Source organism: Solea solea, chromosome 14, assembly GCF_958295425.1.
Source record: "Solea solea chromosome 14, fSolSol10.1, whole genome shotgun sequence".
Lineage (NCBI taxonomy): Eukaryota > Metazoa > Chordata > Actinopteri > Pleuronectiformes > Soleidae > Solea > Solea solea.
The window spans coordinates 20984241-21002098 of NC_081147.1; the positions used below are offsets into that span (position 1 = coordinate 20984241).

The 17858-nt window shown below is 43.7% G+C and overlaps 1 protein-coding gene across 7 annotated transcripts in view; it reads left to right on the forward strand.

Moving 5' to 3' along the window:
• pcdh19 (protocadherin 19) overlaps positions 1 to 17375 on the forward strand; it is a 49996-nt gene extending 32621 nt beyond the window's left edge. For all 7 annotated transcript variants that reach the window (XM_058649319.1, XM_058649320.1, XM_058649314.1 and 4 more), the window contains one exon: positions 15713 to 17375. In XM_058649319.1, coding sequence (XP_058505302.1) covers positions 15713 to 16266 — 554 coding nt within the window. In that variant the 3' untranslated portion in view covers positions 16267 to 17375. The remainder of the gene's footprint in view (positions 1 to 15712) is intronic.
• The last annotated feature ends 483 nt before the right edge of the window (positions 17376 to 17858 follow it).

Below are 17858 nucleotides of genomic sequence, written 5' to 3' on the forward strand. Positions count from 1 at the left end.
TTGCCCAGGAGGGCAGTTGTTACCTTTTACACAAAGACCCTGCCTCCACATTATCTTGTAGGCTTTCATGTGGGAATCCAGTTGGATTCAGCTGTTGACTAACCTTGCACCGTACCACAGCAGACATTTGTCCTTTTTTCTCCTTCCAGAGTTTTTAGATTTGGCTTTGGTCCATCACAGTTTCACTTTTTCCTTCACCCGGCATTCGACAATTCTTTTCATTATTCCTGCACCAGCCACGACCAAGGTAACGTTCAGCAAAGTGCCTGTGAGGAGATTTTAGATTTCAAATCTGAGCGAATCTCTAAAGAGCCGTGTGTGCTCTTTTTGAAAGTCTGACCTGAAATATCCTCACCCAGTGGATTATATCAGGCGAGCGTCGCAAGAACAAATTACATTAAATCTCTTAAGATCTATTAAGACCTATCTTTAACATGTAATGGCTCCCTTCATACTTCATCTGCCATTACAATAAAAACGGACGGTATCTCCACAACTGTAAACTGAGAAGAAGAGCCATATAAAATGATGTTTTTTATCTTTATTGGCATGTCTGTGAAGTTAGGGGATTTGGTTGAAATGTGCGACATGGTAGCTTTGGCTCTTTAGCACCATTCGTGTCAAGGGAGAAGCAATGGAACAGAAAAAAAAAAAAGAAAAAAAAAATCTATTTTTGTCGTCTTCCTTTGATTGTCATAGCTCACAGTTTAATTCCTCCTGGTGTGGATGAGCCATATTTTCAGGATTACGATGAATGTTTTGATGAGTGTCTTCAGTGATCAGTGACGTTGTTTCACAGAGTGCGCAGATGTTGGCTTTCATAGGTTTTGTAGTCCTGGTTTTGGAATATCTTCCAAGGCAATGTGTGAGAAAAGAAACGTCAAATAACGAAAGGGAAACAAAATAGCGTTCTCTTGGCCTATTAGACTCCAAGAATGCTCATTTAGACAGAACAGGGAAGAGGCCGCTTTTATTCTTGACATATTCCTTGGCCTCCACCTCTGGAGAATATCTCTCATCTATCTCTTAGCTCCCTATGGGTGTGTGCCTGAAGTTGGAATTGGAGGAATGGAACCCCCCCCTCTGTGGGCCAAATACTTCTCCATATTCCCTTTTTTCCATCACTGGACCCGTAGGGTTTCACTGTTCCTAATTGATTTCAGCCCTCCTCCTCCTCCTCCTCCTCCTCCCTTTCTGCATGTCCTTCCGTCTCTGTCTTTCTGTTTCCTTCCACTGACTACAAACATCTCCAAACCCACATCCTCCCCACTTTGTGCCAGTCAAGGCAGTACCCTTCCCCTGTTGAATTAAAGGAAGAGTAAAGGCACCTCACAAATTTTCCTGCTGCAAACTTGCCCTAAATTCAACACGGGAACATTTCTAGTTTGCAGCTCTCTGATCTACTGACGAAAAATGCTGACAGGTGTCAGAATCAGGAAGGCAACATGAACAGGGCTGTGCTGCCAGCGTGAGCCGTGGTGTGTGTGTGTGTGTGTGTGTGTGTGAGAGAGATGAAGAGATGAGCTGAGAATATAGTAAGCAGTCTTTGCGAAAGAAATAAAAAAAAAAAGAGTAAGAGAGGAAGCAAACCTCGCTGACAGGTAGGAGAAGGATTTTTTATTTTTTTTCTCACTCCAAGATAGTTGCGACTGTGCCAGCGGATTTGAGTGATTCTCACACAACATTTGATTGAATTAAGCATCAAAAGTCTTTGTTTGATTCAAACTGGCAACAACATGTGTTGGGTTATGATATTTTATGATTAGATTAACACACAAACTCTACTCTGGGACCATCCATTTTGATTTGGATTTGCCTAATCTAATGTGGAACCTTTGGCGGAGGTAAAATGGCTGACAGTGACAAAGAGCTCAGTGCAATACAAGCATTAAGGAAGATAGAATGCACACACACACACACACACACACACACACGGTATGCTCAAACACACCAGAGAATGCTTGCTGGCAGGTGTTGCAACCGATATGAAGATTTTGCCTCGGAGATGTCGAGATTTGAGAATGAAGGAAACAAAACGTCATTTCACCCATTGTCCATCTGTGCTCATCATTTTTTTTGTTATTGTTCTTCCATTGCTAAATGAGTTTGAATGACTCAATGAGGTCTCTGGCTCCAGCGTCTTGAAATGACACCCCATAAATAAATAGACCTGACCGATATTGATTTCATCCCTGGTAGAGAAGTGACACCTCTATCATGGAAAGCGTGATATGGTAGGTTTTTCTATATTTCGCTGCAAATCAAATGTGTTTCTGTGCGGCTTACATAAAGCATCGGCTCTAATTTTAAAATAACATAACATCTGTGGCCTCCTGATAGTATTTATTTGAAAAAACCTCCACCCACCGCTTGTCTTTTAGCTGCTCCTGTGAGGCTTCACCACAGTGAATCACGTATGCGGCCAAGTCAACCCAAATATTCCCAAAAGCACCCGGAAACCCATCCTACCTACTCTCCTCCATCCATCGTTTGCCGGCTATAATAAGTTTTTATGTGCGAGGGCCTGCCACACGGCGGAATAAGTAAATTGCCGCTGTTGCCTTGCAGGAAAAAAAAGACTCCGGGTTCATGACTTGTTTGCAACGCGGCCCTTGCTGCGCGTTCTCCCCGCGAATGCGTGGGTTTCCTTTCGCGCACTCCAATTTCCTCCCACATGCAGAGGTTAATTGAACGCTCTAAACGGACTGTAGGTGTGCGATTGTTCGCGTCTCTCCCCGCGCTGTCCGCCCGCCTTTTGCCCCGTGTCAGCTGGGATTGGCTCCAGCGATGCTCGCGTGGAGGGTAACGCAGTAGTCGATGGATGGATGGATGGAAAGGCCTTTAACAAACTTGACCCGTTTTGATTCATTGTCGAGTTCGCCGTCCCCTCCCGCGCGCTCTCACGAACCAAACACGTGTAACGGAGCGTCGCGTCCGGCCTAGACTGAAAACAGAGTCGTGTTATAATGCGATAATGGCTGCCCGAGCCCTCCTGAATGCATCCGGTGTATTTAATCAGCTCAAGAGGGAGACTTCTTATCTCTCGGCACTCGGCATGGATAGCGTATTGAACATATCAGAGAGAGAGAAATGGGAATAGTTCATTATTTTTCTAGGGCTGATGTATCTCATTGCAGGCACTCCACTGACAGCTCATTTTCTAGACAATCCTAGCATTCAGTTCACAACATGGCAGGGCCAGAGAGAGAGAGAGGGAGAGCGGGAGGGAGGGAGAGAGGGAGGAAACACACACACACAGACAGAGAGAAAATAGGGCTCCAGATCTCCATTGCTTATTCATGATGCTGTGGCATGCTAGTTGTGTTAATAATCTCCGCAGAAACCAAGTGAATCACAGGTGTTTGTTGAACACCTATAGCCAAACTGGGCCCCGATCGAGGGCAGATGGGAAAACAGGGGGATCAGGACGATCCCAGACAGAGGGAGGGAGATTAAGAACAAGTAGTATGCTGAAATTGATAGGGGGCGTGTGAGAAGGTATTAAACACAGAGGAGAGAGTACCTGAATTTAAAATGTGCCTCCACCTCCTGTACACAATAAATTGTGCTGTGTGTGTGTGTGTGTGTGTCTTTAAAGGTTAATGCAGAGAAGGAGAGGGTAAAGAGAGAGGGTGAAAGATAAAGAGAAAAGAGAAATACAGTGGGCTAAGGATCCTTTTGTGGCTCAGATTGATTCTCGCTCTTGTCTGAGGAACCGAGACAACAGCCATTTCTTTTTCTTTTTTTTCACCATGCAATTGTCTTCCTAAATCTTAGAGGTCATCGTGTGGGCACAACCTCTCCTCCACTGCAGTGCAACACAAGCAGTGCTCAGACTGGGGGGTGAAAACAGAAGGCTGCATGGCTGGGAGGGCGGTCGCTCCCTTCATGCTGGAATTACTCGTGGATCTGGTTGAGACAAATGAAGTTGGAATCCAGCTATGTGTCTTCCTTAACAGGATATTTTCAATGAAATTATTTTACCCATTTTATTCTCTCTCTATATATATAGAGTATATATATATGTATATATGTATATATATATGTATATATATATATATATACATATATATGTATATATATTTATATACATATATATATATATATATATATATATATATACATAATATGTATAATATGTCACCCACATAACACCTCCATTTTCACTTACACACACACACTCACTCACATTTTACAGGCATTTCATTCGCACACATTGTACTTTTAGCACGAGAGGTGAATAAAGTCTTCTCTTTCACGGCTTTCTTTATTTACATCCTTCACCCTCGAACCAAGGCGAATCATTCTTTTTCTTTGAGAGAAAGCGACACACGCTGCCCTGTATGCACATCTGTTGGAATGTTAATTCATAGACTTGCCAGCCTCAAGAAAATTAGAACATTTGTCATTTTAGGAATTGCCACAGAAGCACGATGAGCTAAGGGAGACGTAAGACTAAAGTGACAAACTCCAAAGAGCGCTGTGGTTAGAGTGAAGATGTCAGTTTTACGAGACAGTCGCGAGACTTCCCGACCTGATGAGGACATGCAATACACATAGACTAACTCAAAGGAGCCTTATAGTGTGGGGCTGGGAAATGGACAGGATAGTCACTGAGTGACTGCCAAAGCAGGGCTTGTATTACAGGGATCCCAGGATATCAGACACCAGGCGGCCTGTGCTCCCTCCAGGCAGGGCAGTCTGGCAGCTGGCCTGCAGCCCAGATAGCTGTAATCAGCTCCATTACCTGTAGCAGCGACTCCATTTAGGATCCCTCATAGTGGAACCGCGGCTATGCTGCAGGGATTAAGCGCGCTGTAAAATTTAGGAAAAGTCCAAACAGTATGCGGTTGCACATTATAGCTACACCTGCTGCATTGTGCACACAGGAACATGCCGGTCTAGCCGCACTCAGCAGAAACCTGCAGTGAATTGGGGGGAGAGATCTCCTTGCCTTGCTTTTGTGTGTCTTGGCATGAAGCATTTGTTTTATCTGCTGCCTTTGTGAAAGGACAGATTAAGAATGCGCCGTGCTCTGTTTAAGGGGGAGAAATCAGCTGTCTTCTGACAAGTATATTGTAGCTCGTAGTTTTCTGTCCAGAATACAAAGAGACATTTATCACTGCAGCTGGGGTGGGGGGGTTCGGTGGAGGGGGGGGGTTCTCCTGTGTTGCAACAATGTGCATTTCTTTTCTTTTTTTAACCCCTATCACTTCCTTCCTGTGGGAAAAAAAAACACTATACCTCCATCCTCTTTTAATCCATTTGAGATTCCGTATGTTCTGTTTTTCTTTCATTTCCCTGTGTCCCCCAGTGCCTGTGTCTTCTCCATGCTGGTTTTCTTTTCTTTTTCTTTTTTTTATCTCGCCGTTCATCGCCTTGTTTCGCCTGAAAATGATATAACTCAGATGGAATATTGAACCGAAATATGTAAAGTAATGTCGTCCTCCTCAGTTGTGGCAACAAAAGGTTACCTCAGGCACGCTGCTGTAATATTTCCATATTTCACTCTCCTCATGTATATTCAGTGAGGATGATTTATTCTGTAACATTTCACAGCCGTTGAAATGCAGAATTCTCTCTGCACGCCGCTGTAAAACACTGCGTGGCAAAGTGTGCTCTTTGGATTTGTTCGCCTCGCAAGTTAAACAGAGGTTAAAGAGAAGCCGTCCAAACTACCTCCACCATTACTATCATTCATCCGCCAATTAGTGTCAGTGTCCCTTGTTGTCCCCTAGATGACCTTGCAGAGGATGGTGTAATTCAGCATTTTGAGAAGGTCTCAATAGTGGGAGGCGCGTTGTGGCTGCCACGGACCCAGATTATAAATTATTGATGCGGGAGTGAAGGCACAGTAACAGAGAGAAGAGACCTGCTGAGGTTTTTGTGGACCAAGCGGGCTTATCCGTGACCTTTTTTTCTGGCCACCATCGCTCCACGAGACTTCGCCTGCATTTTCCCTTTCAACACATGTGCATATTTGAGAACTCACCAGCGTGGAGTTATTCCGTATTCATTGAATTATTTAACGCGCACACAAGTCATTCTTGAATTGCAGAAAGACACATTGCTATAGTGAACTGAATCGTCCTATACAATAGAGGCCGTAACGCCTCGTGTGTCCCGTAGACTCCGCAGTCCGTTATTCTTCCTTTTGACTACGTTCCTGTGTGGTAAAGGTCAAGAGCTGAACAGGACGTGACGTTTGTAAGCTGTCGCACAGCCGGCGGTGGCAGATGTAAGTCGGCGTCAGTGTTTAAAAAAAACGCTATTCACGAATCATCTCCATATTTGTATTGTGTTTCCTTCAGGCTACGACGCGTCTTTTTGGCCATTAAATGAATGATCATGCCACAGTAATACTTATTTACAGAAATAAACTCTTTTTATTGCCTTGTAGGTGACTGTACTGTTTACTTACCCTTTGATGTGCCGAGGGACAACATTAACTGATTAACTGATGCCTCTTTTGGGCCAAATGTCGCTTTCCAACCACCATTGTCCCACATCTCCTTAAAATTAAGGATAAATATCACGGGAGAGATTGACTGTTAAATTTAATGCCAGACAGGAATGTCTCGGAATGTCTATTTTTAATGATGTTCTTTAGCAATCCTCACGAAAGATGAGTACAGAATACATATCGAGGACAGCGATGGAATCGTGGCCAGACTCTGCATTACCACCCAACTTCATTTAAGATTGGCAGTGGGGGTTTCAGGCCCCATTGGGTGGAAGTCCTGGGCTTCCTCTGTATTCAGCTTGCATTACCATCAGAAAATAAATAAAGCAGGCAATCAGGCCATGACCTCTTATATCTATGTTAATGTCTGCCCTCCCACCACCACCATCACCCACCCCCCTTCAGCTCCTTCACTTCACTCTACGTGGGTTTAATTAGCTTGGATTTGCAAGTGAATGTCAGGCTTGGTGTTTGGCTTTACCACAGGCCAGGTTGTTCCTCCGCCGTCTCCAGAGAAAAGGAAGTGGAGGATCGAGAGGAGCGATGGAATTGGATCTTTGACACCTGTCACTTCCACTCTGCTGCACCTTGCTCCCCCGCCACACATAAGGACTTTTTTTTTATGTCGCAGCTCAGCATGTTATCATGAGTGGGCACAAGGCCTGAGAAATCCAATTACTACCACTGTGTCAGACCCCTGCCATCATTCTTATGTATGCTACAGTCGTGTTCCTCAAATCAGAAAAGATGTGCCTATTAGTTCCTTCTCTTTTCTTCACTTCAGGCTCCCGCCTCCGTTCCAGTGTTTGTCTTTGATAGGACCTGCAGCTTTTCTCGTGGACTGACTCGCTGCTGACAGTACTCTGTGGAGTGTATGGTGTGTAGCACTGCATGGTGGGCGGCTAATGCTATGGACATTGGTTGTTTCTGTGTGATATTAAGTGGCATCACGGCGCAAGAACCTTTACCGGTGAATAATGGAGAACCTGGGAGAGAAGCAGCACGGCTTTCCGATGCCAACCAGAATGTCCTTCGTGACGGAGAAATAGAAAGTGTAGAGAAGGTCACCCTCTTGCTTTTTACGGAACCTAATGCATCTCCAGCTGTGTTTTCCTTTATCCTTATGTCTTTTATTCGCTGCTTATCCCTGAGTGGCGCTGTCAATCTGGTTAAGTGGAGAACAGGGACGCTGTCTTTTCAAAGATGGCCCACATAATTCATATTGTAAATATTTGCCTCATGCTGAAATCCCACCGATACCACTCTCACCTTCTTCTACAGTGTCCTACTTCCAGAGGTTGTTAAAACGGTGATGAAAAATGGACAAGTGTACTTTCTTCTCTGTCTTGAAAGGCAAGCGAAACCGCACAGTCCTGGCTGACGTAAAGTGAACACGACTCGGTGAGAAGCCATGTGACATTAATAATGGAGCGCCACTCTTTTAAAACACAGCCGAAAATCACAGTGAGAGTGAGAAATCCTAAGAAGCCCAGATGTTGGGGCCTCAACACCCTGACAGCCAGTCAGTGTGTTTATGCAATGCATTTTTCAAATTCATTTAATCATCTCAGTTTTTTTTGTGATTTTCAAGCGACATGTGTTGTAGCAACTTTTAATTTATTATTGACTTCTTGTTTACTAAGGAGAAGTTCAGTGCCACACAGTTTTTCATCACTTGGTGTCATACACATCGCCTTGGCATTTGCAGTTTATGTCTTCCCCCATGCCCATAAGATATTCTAAAACCCTTGTAAATTTTATTAAGGGGGTTCACTGCAGTGGCAACACACCTATAGATCCACTTTGGGAATATCTATCGGTCAGGATGTGGCAAAATCACCTGCAAGATTCATCCGACACGAAGGCGGTAATTTTCCCTCAGTCAGTCCATCTCGCTGCTATCCCCGAGTCGTCTCATCCTCTCCGTGGAAAGGTTTTCATCTATCCCTCCAACCCCGTTCACAGATGTAATTTAAGAGACTGTTTCTGTCCCCCTTGCTCCTCCCAGACTCGAGGGTTTAGGAGCAAATTAGCTCGCTAGCGCGGTCAAGCTTAAACACAGGAATACTGCATTTGTTCCAGTGTATTTAAAGACGTCTTCTGCCAACGCGTTGTAGGGGCAATGAGCCAAGCTGACAGAGGCAGGCAGGCAGGCAGGCAGGCAGGCAGGCGGCCTGGCTGGCTCGGATTGGCAGTGTGGGCAGGTCTATATCCAGGACACCAGCGGCCTGTTGTGCTAAATCTTGTGACTTCATTGTACTGTCATTCCGGACCTGGAGCGCCTGAACACGAGTCAATTTCAATCCCATCAGTACAATTTGGATGCGGAGAATTGACAGGGGTGGCATTTGCCGCGCCATTATATTGAAATAATCTAATCGCAGTACTTTGTGACACTTGAGCTACGGCTTTGATCCAAATGCAAAGCTGAAGTTCACTGATGTCGTGTCCAATTGTGCGTGATTCAGTTGTTTTGGGTTCATTTATTTAAGCTTCCGTACGAAATGTTTCGTACCCGTGTCTCAAACTTGGCGCATTCCGTGTATGAAAACACATATTTCTGGAATGAAATGGCACATGCCTCTAGGCACTGTTTATTTGTGTATAATATTAAATCATTATTATCTATTACCTGTTACGTCTGAGTCTGGAGATTGATGGAACGGGCTCTGAAGGTTAAGAAGTCAATAGTCTAACAAGGAGCCGCTACTGTACACTGACTGGATTTTGGCATAATTTCCAAATGGCAAAGCAAAAACACAGGGTGTTTTGTAAGTGCGGAACATCCAATAATAGAATGTGTATATTAATAAACAATGCAGTAAAATAAATGACTGTTATCACTCGTTTGAGATCAGTCACATTAAAATGATTCATCCCTCTCTCGCCGCAGTTTCTCATTTTAAGTGGATGTGTAATAAATTATGGGTACGGTTTCGCTCAAGTTACAGTTTAATTTTTTTTTACTTTAATTGCATTCTTATTCGTCTTGCATCTTATCATATTTTAATAAAATAACCATCCTTTTAACACACTTCTTACCCACATTGCCTCTGATGAAATTCATCACCAAATTACACCCTTGACTAGTTTCACTTGGAAAATAAATGTGGCCACATAATTATCTAATTTACCATCAGAAACTTAATAAGCAGACTTTCTTTTTTTTTTATTGCAGTAACATCTATATACTTTATTTTCTTTTATCATTGTCATACATATTACGAGTTTGCCGTGCTTATGTATGTGCAGCCCACACCTGAACAAAACTTGTTCTGTAGTTTCTCTCGCTGCTGCTGCTGCTGCTGCTGCTGCTGCTGCTGCTGCTGCTGCTGCTGCTGCTGCTGCTGCTGCTGCTGCTGCTGCTGCTGCTGCTGCTGCTGCTGCTGCTGCTGCTGCTGCTGCTGCTGCTGCTGCGGCTATAGTTTGCCCTGGAAATCTCTTTACAACCTCATTTTTTCCCGTTGAGCCACATGCAGCCTTAGACTATAGAATCCCTGCTTATAGATTTAAACACCCACCTGCTCGTGTAATGTATGCACATTTATGAAAACCTACAGATCACACAAGATCGAACCGTTGTTCCTTTCTGCCAAATGTAAATCAGTTGCACAAGACCAACTGTAAAGGTCTCAGCTCATGAACCTTGGATGTGAAAGCTGAATTCCTCTTCTTATGATGAACTTAGGTGAGAGAGAATTTTATTTTTTATATTTCATGATGACCAGCTTGCATCATTTCCACGTTTTCAAGCAGTCCACTGGCTGCTGGTCCTGCTTTTTAAGACAGTACAATATGATGACATCAGCAAAAAGCTATTGTGTTTTTTTTATTGTCTTTTACTCTGCTGTTAAACAGATGTTGTTTGCACCAGTTTAGAAGAAAGTGTTGTTGTTTTTTTTGTCAATACCAGTTTGGAAGTTCATCCTTTATGCCAGGACCTGCTATGGAATGCACTGGGTGGGTTGAGTGAGTAAGCAGTGTGGGAGGAAACAGTGGAAGAGTGGAAGTAAATATCTCAGAAATGGGTGTGAACTGGGCGTGAACTGTTGTTCGCATTCAAAAAAGAACTGCTGTTATATCATGATGTCAAAATTGAGTTAAGTTTTAGCTTTATTAGCTTTGGGAGGATTCTGACAAAGCTGGTACAGGTTGCGCTGTGTCAGGCCGACAGTGTTGTATGAATTACACAGTGAATTTGTCCCTGATGGACCGACTGGGTACTAATTCTGAGAAATGGAACCAATACCAGAATAATGCCTGGCTTCACCAGCCGTATGACAGCGCTAACAAGGCTGCCCAGTGGGTCTAATTTCCTCAGCAATTAATATTTGACTGGAAGTGCAGAAGGAATTCTGGTCAGATAGGAAGAAATTAGAGCTCGGGATTTTTCGAATGAAGGATTTATTTAATTACACCGATATATATGTGAGGCAGTCGTGCTGATGAGATGAAAGAGGAGGACAGAAGGAGGAGAAGCAGAAACGATGGGCTTGTGTGTGTGGGGGAGCTGCGAGGGATGAATCTGGCTGTGTCGTGGGGGGGGGGGGGGAGCTTGATGTGACTTAACCAGATGCTGTTGGGAGAAGGCGAGGCCTCAGTGCTGGGTAGAAAATGATAGCTTGTGTGGTGCAGTAAGGGTGCCCCTCTACTGTTTGTAAAAACAAGACCATCACACTCCATCTTGCTGCTCCCGCAGGAGCCAGGCCTCCAGGCTGATTTATAGCCCATGGACTGAATTGGCTGGCTGGGATGACAACAGTGCCTTGACTCTCCTTGGTGAGGAGTGCAGGAAGCTGTTGGCCAGGCCTCGGCCTCAGCTGGGCCGCAGAGCTGTCCTCTGTAATAGTTACGGCAGACTAGAGGTTAAGCTTCATCCCCAGCATTAGGATCGGGGGCCACGGTGAGTCCTTTTTAGGTCTCGAGCTTAAACCTGGACTCCACCAAGCAGCCACTGACACTTGCAATATATTGCTTCAGTTGCCATATTTTTATATATATATATATATATATATATATATCGTTCCCCTCCCTTCTGATACTTCCATTAGCCTCTGCATCACAGGCTCCATCAAGACTCTGTAGTAACAATTTAAATTTAATCAATCTTTGCCATGTGACTGCCAGGATGGAAAATTAATATGGAGAGCAATTAGAAAACAGCCATCTCACTGTCATAGATACACTGGAATACCAAGATGAGAGCAGAGAGGAGGATGTGATTTTTTTACCAACAACTGAGGACCACTCAGACACGTTTGTCCTCAGAAAGGGTCGGTGGGGTGGCGACCACATTTATCCATCTCTATGTAGACCGACTTATTTTGGTCTGTGCGTTCGGCCTCTCAGACAAAATTGAAAAAGAGAACACGACGGCAAGAGTTGCCGTTGGATATTTCAATCACCAGGGCTGAATAATTGTGTTTTCAGACTGCCGATATGCTTTATTACATTGTTTTGTTGAAAGGGGTTTATCAGAGTATATCGGAGACACAGAGACAAACAGGAAGGCCAAGGAAAATCAAAGCGGATGCGTAAAGTCTACAGACATAAATAAAGCATATCTTGATTTAAATGGCTGTAAATGAATTCCGCTCCCACCAACAACAATAATGTCTTCTTCAAGCTGTCTCTGAGTGTCTGCTCACTGGTATCTTTTTTCCCTGTGACAGGAAGAATCAGGACATTTAATGTTAAAAAAAAAAGAAAAATGTCAGCATACAGAGGAAATACAAAAAGTAGTTTAAGCCAAAAGTGGCAGACATTCCTTGTAGACTGATTTGTCATGTCATCATATCGCTGTTCCAAATTCTTCTACCGTCGGTTCATCGCGCTGTAAAACCAAACTGATTGAATTGTGTCATAACTGCAAGTCTTTACTGGCTCCACTTCAACCAACGAATACGGAATGAAAAGTCAGTATTTCTTGTGTCTGTTTCCACTAATTTTACAGGATTCATGTCAGTCTTTTTGACGCTGAGGTCGCGTACATCATATTTAGAGGGGAAAGGAGTCTGTTTACAAAGTCAAAATGCAAAATAGCTGGCATGAGCCGACGGTAGTTTGAGCACATGCCTTCCATTTCATGTCGGAGGGGTTTTTGGTCTTTTGCTGATTTCTCTTGCAACATTGGCAACAGGCAAATAGCCGCCCCGCAGCTGTATGACATCGAGCGATCTTCATTTGCGGCTCATAACAGGTAAATTGAGCCATGAACATGTCAGACTGTGCGATCCTCGTGTTGAGGGTGGAGATCTGTCTGCTGTAACTTGAAGTTAAGATGACTTCACCTGATTGAGCGAAGCAGACAATTGAAGAAGATTGAACCGGCTGCTGGCAGGCTGGAGATGTGAGATAAAACGGCAGGGGATTTAAAGGCTTTTCTCCTTTTGATGTAAAGTGATTCTGCTCCAGGAATATACAAATGGACCAACATGGGCAGACTTTAAGTATTATTTCCCGATGGCATGTATTGCTATAGTTTTTAAGAGTAAATTAAACGATATGAAAGTAGCATATATGGTTAATGGTTGAGTCTGCAAGAAAAATGTGGTCCAAACCTAGCTGGTGCCATAAAAAGCCATTCATTCATCTCCTACCATTACAGTTCGCTCTCCTTATTTGGAAATGGGGGAGATTGTGTTTTGTTAGAGGTCCATGGCCTTTTATTTTTTTTATTTTTTTATTTTTATTTAAATTTTGCCTCCTCCATTTTGGCGGGTCTTTTAGAGCAACATCTGCGCTTTATGAAGCAGTGAGTGGAGGCAGGATGTACGAGTGTTAATGACACTTGGCTTTCATAACAATGTCATTTACAACCCAGTTGCTCTTTCATAGACCCCTAAAGGAAAGGATAAAAAGGCATTCACTGCGCACGCACGCACTGCTAAGCAGATAGCATGCGACTTGTGCATATTTCTTTGTGCCTCGAGGCATTTCATGCCTTTAGAAATTGCTTCGGGCCATAGAGAAAAGCCAAAGTATTTAGAGGAAATGACATTCATTACCGGCATGATTGTAAATCTTTAATCAGTGGAGGGGAAAAAGGATCTACTTTGTCAAACATGTCAACGGATTTTGGAAGCAATATCAGATTAAATCCAGAGCTAAAGCTGCCGGGCCTGTGTTTAAGTGCAAGTTTGAAAACGACTGTTGCAACCGTCACGTCACCTACATACTTTCATGGCACGCAAGCACCACAATATAAGCAATGTATGGCTGGACTATACATTACTACTGTGACTAAAGTGCAGTGAATTTGAACACTCTTTTAAAGAAAGGGCATACAGGGGGGTTACAGATGTTGAAAACATCCATTACATGGGATTAAAAAGGAACATGGGATTTAAAAAATACCGTTGCAGTGGACAATATAATCTAGTGTGTGGGCATGTTTCTGCATTATGTGCCCGGTACCTGAGGTTTCCTGCTGTGATGACATTATTACACTCTGATTGGTTTTGTTGCCTTTTGTCTCCGTGATTGCCGCGAGTACAGTTCCAAGGACCAATCAGCATTCATGCAAATTCTACAGGAGTGAACTCATAGAAGACACATTCATTCCGCTGATTTTTGATTTTTTCCGGGGGTTTTTATAAAGCTGCCTACATAATATATGCTGTAGTATGGGTACAGTGGATAATAGTATGTAAGGATATTTCACAATGCTAATACTGTCACCCTGAAGAAATACTGTGGGATATTAACTTGCGTTATTAGAGGTATTTTTATTCAAATTCTTTTACCTTTTAAGGAATGAAGGTGTCTGAGGCTGCTTGGGCATTCTTCCCGGAACTCGACTTCCCCATCCCCACAGTCCACGATAACCTGTGCTCATCCGTTCATTTAGTCACCCTGTTATGTGTCAAACTCATCACATCATTCTATATGAGATTACGGCTCTGGCATATCTGGTCTCGAAAAGCCTGCCTCAAATCTTTAAATATCTATCCCCAGGGCCCGAGCTGAGGTGCCTCGTGTGAGTGCAGGAAAGAGGAGAGAGAGAAAGAGAGAGAGAGAGAGAAAAAAACAGATCATTAGTGATTTTAATTAGGTGATCTGTCAAGCCGAGATTGCCAGATGTAAGCGTATGCATTTGGGTTGACGGTAATCTTTCTCACATTCCTTTCTTGTCACCTTGGGCCTGTGGAATGGGGATGGCTCTTGCAAGAAGTGGGGGGGGGGGGGCTCAGAAATATGTCATTGCCAAATCATTTTCCAACCTGATTTGAAAGATTTCCAGCACCTGGTACTGTTTTTTTTTTTTTTTTTGCAATCAAAATAAGTATTGCAAACAGCAATGCAGTGTTTTAGCTTAGTAATTAAGCTGATTTTGGACATCTATTGAACTCTGGAGACGGTCTAGGGGGGGGCTGTACAAACAGATTCTTCTGCCAGCTCCCAAGTATAATCTCCTGTTAATGTCCAAGTGAACTCATGTGCAAAACGCAGCAGGAGAATCTCCACAGTGTCTGAGACAGTGTTCTGCTTCCTGTGTGCTCAAGCCAGGCGCCTCCCCCCCCCTCGCCAGGACCCTTCAGAGCTCCTTCTGCTGTTAGGGAGTGCATTTCTCTCTGTTTGTCATATGTGAACAGCGACCACCGGAGAATGCCCCGGACCCAAATCCCAAAAATATGACTCAGAACTCATATCTAAAAAAAAAAGGCTTAATTTTGTCGTGAATGTCCTCCGTTCCCGCTAACACACCAGAGTGCCTAAGGGGACCATAATACCGAATTGGACAAATCTTTTTTAACTCCAGTTTTAAACATCATTACGTATTTATAACTCGAGCTCGACAGCAGAAACCGAACGTGAGAAAGAACCAGGAAAAACAACACGGTGACATGTCTGGTGTGTCTCTCTGAGATATTTGATATTCACACTGTTTAAACCTGCCTTACATCCATTGTTACTACAGAAAACCCAATCATATGGGAGCTGCAAATGGACATTTGATTTAACAACGCATAATTGAATTGCCATATTAGAATTTCCCCATATGTCCAGCTTTACACGAGTAGCAGTAAAGTTTTGAGTGGATACAGGAGTGCAATACAAGTGAAAGGAAGTGATTTGGAGATGTTGGGCTGTTTTGATTTAAAAAAACGTGGATTTGCTAGATTGAAATCAAAGGCCTTGTGGGGGAATTACTGTGAAATCTGTTTTCAAATGAGTGTAAAAACTGAAAATAAAGCTGCTTTTACAGACCGAGCTAACAATCATGTTTTCTCTTCCCCCCCCCCACAGATCCCAGTGAGGGCTTTCACTGCCAGGATGAGTGTCGCATCCTAGGCCACTCCGATCGCTGTTGGATGCCTCGCGTCCCGGCGCGGGCCAAGTCACCCGAGCACGGCCGCAATGTCATCGCTCTGTCTATCGAGGCCACCACAGTGGACGTGCCCCACTACGAGGATGGCACCACCAAGAGGACTTTTGCCACCTTCGGCAAGGACGGGCCTGAGGATGTTGAGCGGGGAGAAATAAAAGGAAAGCGGACTCAGGAGTCTCAGGTGTGTAGCCCCAAGGCAAACGGAGGGGCTGTCCGTGAAGCCGGCAACGGGCGCGAGGCGGCCAGCCCCATCACTTCCCCTGTGCACCTGAAGAGCCCGGTGTCGAAGCCGTCGTCTGCCTACAACACGCTGAAATGCCGCGACGCGGAGCGAATCGCCAACCACAGCTTGCTGCGGCAACCGGAGGGGAAGGACAGTGAACCGGCTGTCAGGGAGATCAACACGCTTCTCCACGACGGCAGAGACAAGGAGTCCCCCAGCAGCAAGCGCCTGAAGGACATTGTGCTTTAGCGAGCTCCTCTCCGACGGCCAACATCACACGCACACATACAGTGTAAAACTCACATATATATACCCCGCAATAGCTGTGTGTACACAGACAAAAGTCAGGTCGTGGAAGTAGAGAGACACACCCATTTGCAGTATACAATATTCGGAAACCAGCCTGGGCTGGTGATGGGGAACTGTCGTATACTGCAGCTAGTTGTGTGCTCAAGCCGAGGTAGTGGATGTGGCTTTGTTGTAGTCGCGGTACTTTTCTCCTTGTTTGCTTTTTGTTCCATTTTCTTTCTCTCAGTCTGCAACGAGTGGACAGGCAGGTTACTGTTGACCGCATGGACTTTGCCGGTGGAGCTCTCCCGCTCCAAAGCAGGATACTACGTTTGGACACCTGGGGTGCCAACTCCTAAGTACAGTGATGCCTTTGAACTACTTTTGTATCACAAACTGATATTTGCCTTCTTTGGTTTTTGCAGTTTGTTCTAGCTGCCAAAATCGTTCTTTGTTCCTTTGTATAGTGAGCTCCGTCGGTGTGTAACACGCAACAACACAAAAACAACACAGGATTCAGCTAAAAATGTTTTCGGGCGCATTCAGGAGGAGGGAAGAGAGGCCTTTCAATTGCATTTGCCCCCCCCGGCCCCCCATCCTCTCTGTGACTATAAAAAGAGATGCTTTCTCTCTCTCTCTCTGTATCCCTGAGGATATCCTAGTGTCATCAGACTTTGAGATCTTTACAGTATTTATATTTTAGCGGAGGACGGAGCTAAATGAACTCTCACAATCTGCCCAGCTGCTCTGAACACTGGAAGTGGGACAGACATCCTTGTGTTCAAATTGAGTCGTATGAAAAGAAGACTTAACCGATTTTGAAATCTCCTGTGCCCAACCTTGATTGTAGCCCATGGAGCACAAATTAGAACGTTGTGCTCTGGTCTTGTACTTTTTTGACTTTTGATTATGGGGCTAGGATAGAAGGGATCGTCACTCATGTCTTGCTATGTGAAACTCTGTATAGGGTTTACTATTATCATTTTTAATAACCTGTTGTTATGTGACAATCCCTTTAATGTTTTGTTTCAAGAGGAAAAAAAACAAATAAACATTGGTGTTCAACTGAAGCTACAGTAGCGTTTGTTACACAAACACAAAAATAAAAAAACATATATGCCAAAATATATTTTATAAATAATTTAAAAATGTATAATGAGAATATTTAATGCTGTGTAGTTATTTTATGAGTAAGTTATACTTGAAATTAACTTGCTTTGGTTCATTTGTCTTTTGCTTTTATATTGAACTTGATTTTTTTTTCATTTTCAAAATGAACTTGGATTTTTCTTTTTTTGTTTTTTTTTGTTTATTGTGTGACCCCTGGCAAACGTTGACTTGCAGTCTACCTTGTTGTAAAGAGTTTCTTATTGGTCAGTTCTTGTGCCATCGAGTTTCTGTGTGGGCTAATAGAAAATGTAAAAAAAAAGACAAAAAAAAAAATCAAACAAACAAAACAAAACAAAAACAAAACAAAAAAACCGACAACAAAAAAGCAATTTCAGCACCAACATTAGTGTGTCAGTTCAACGAGCTTAGAGTGAGATAGCAAA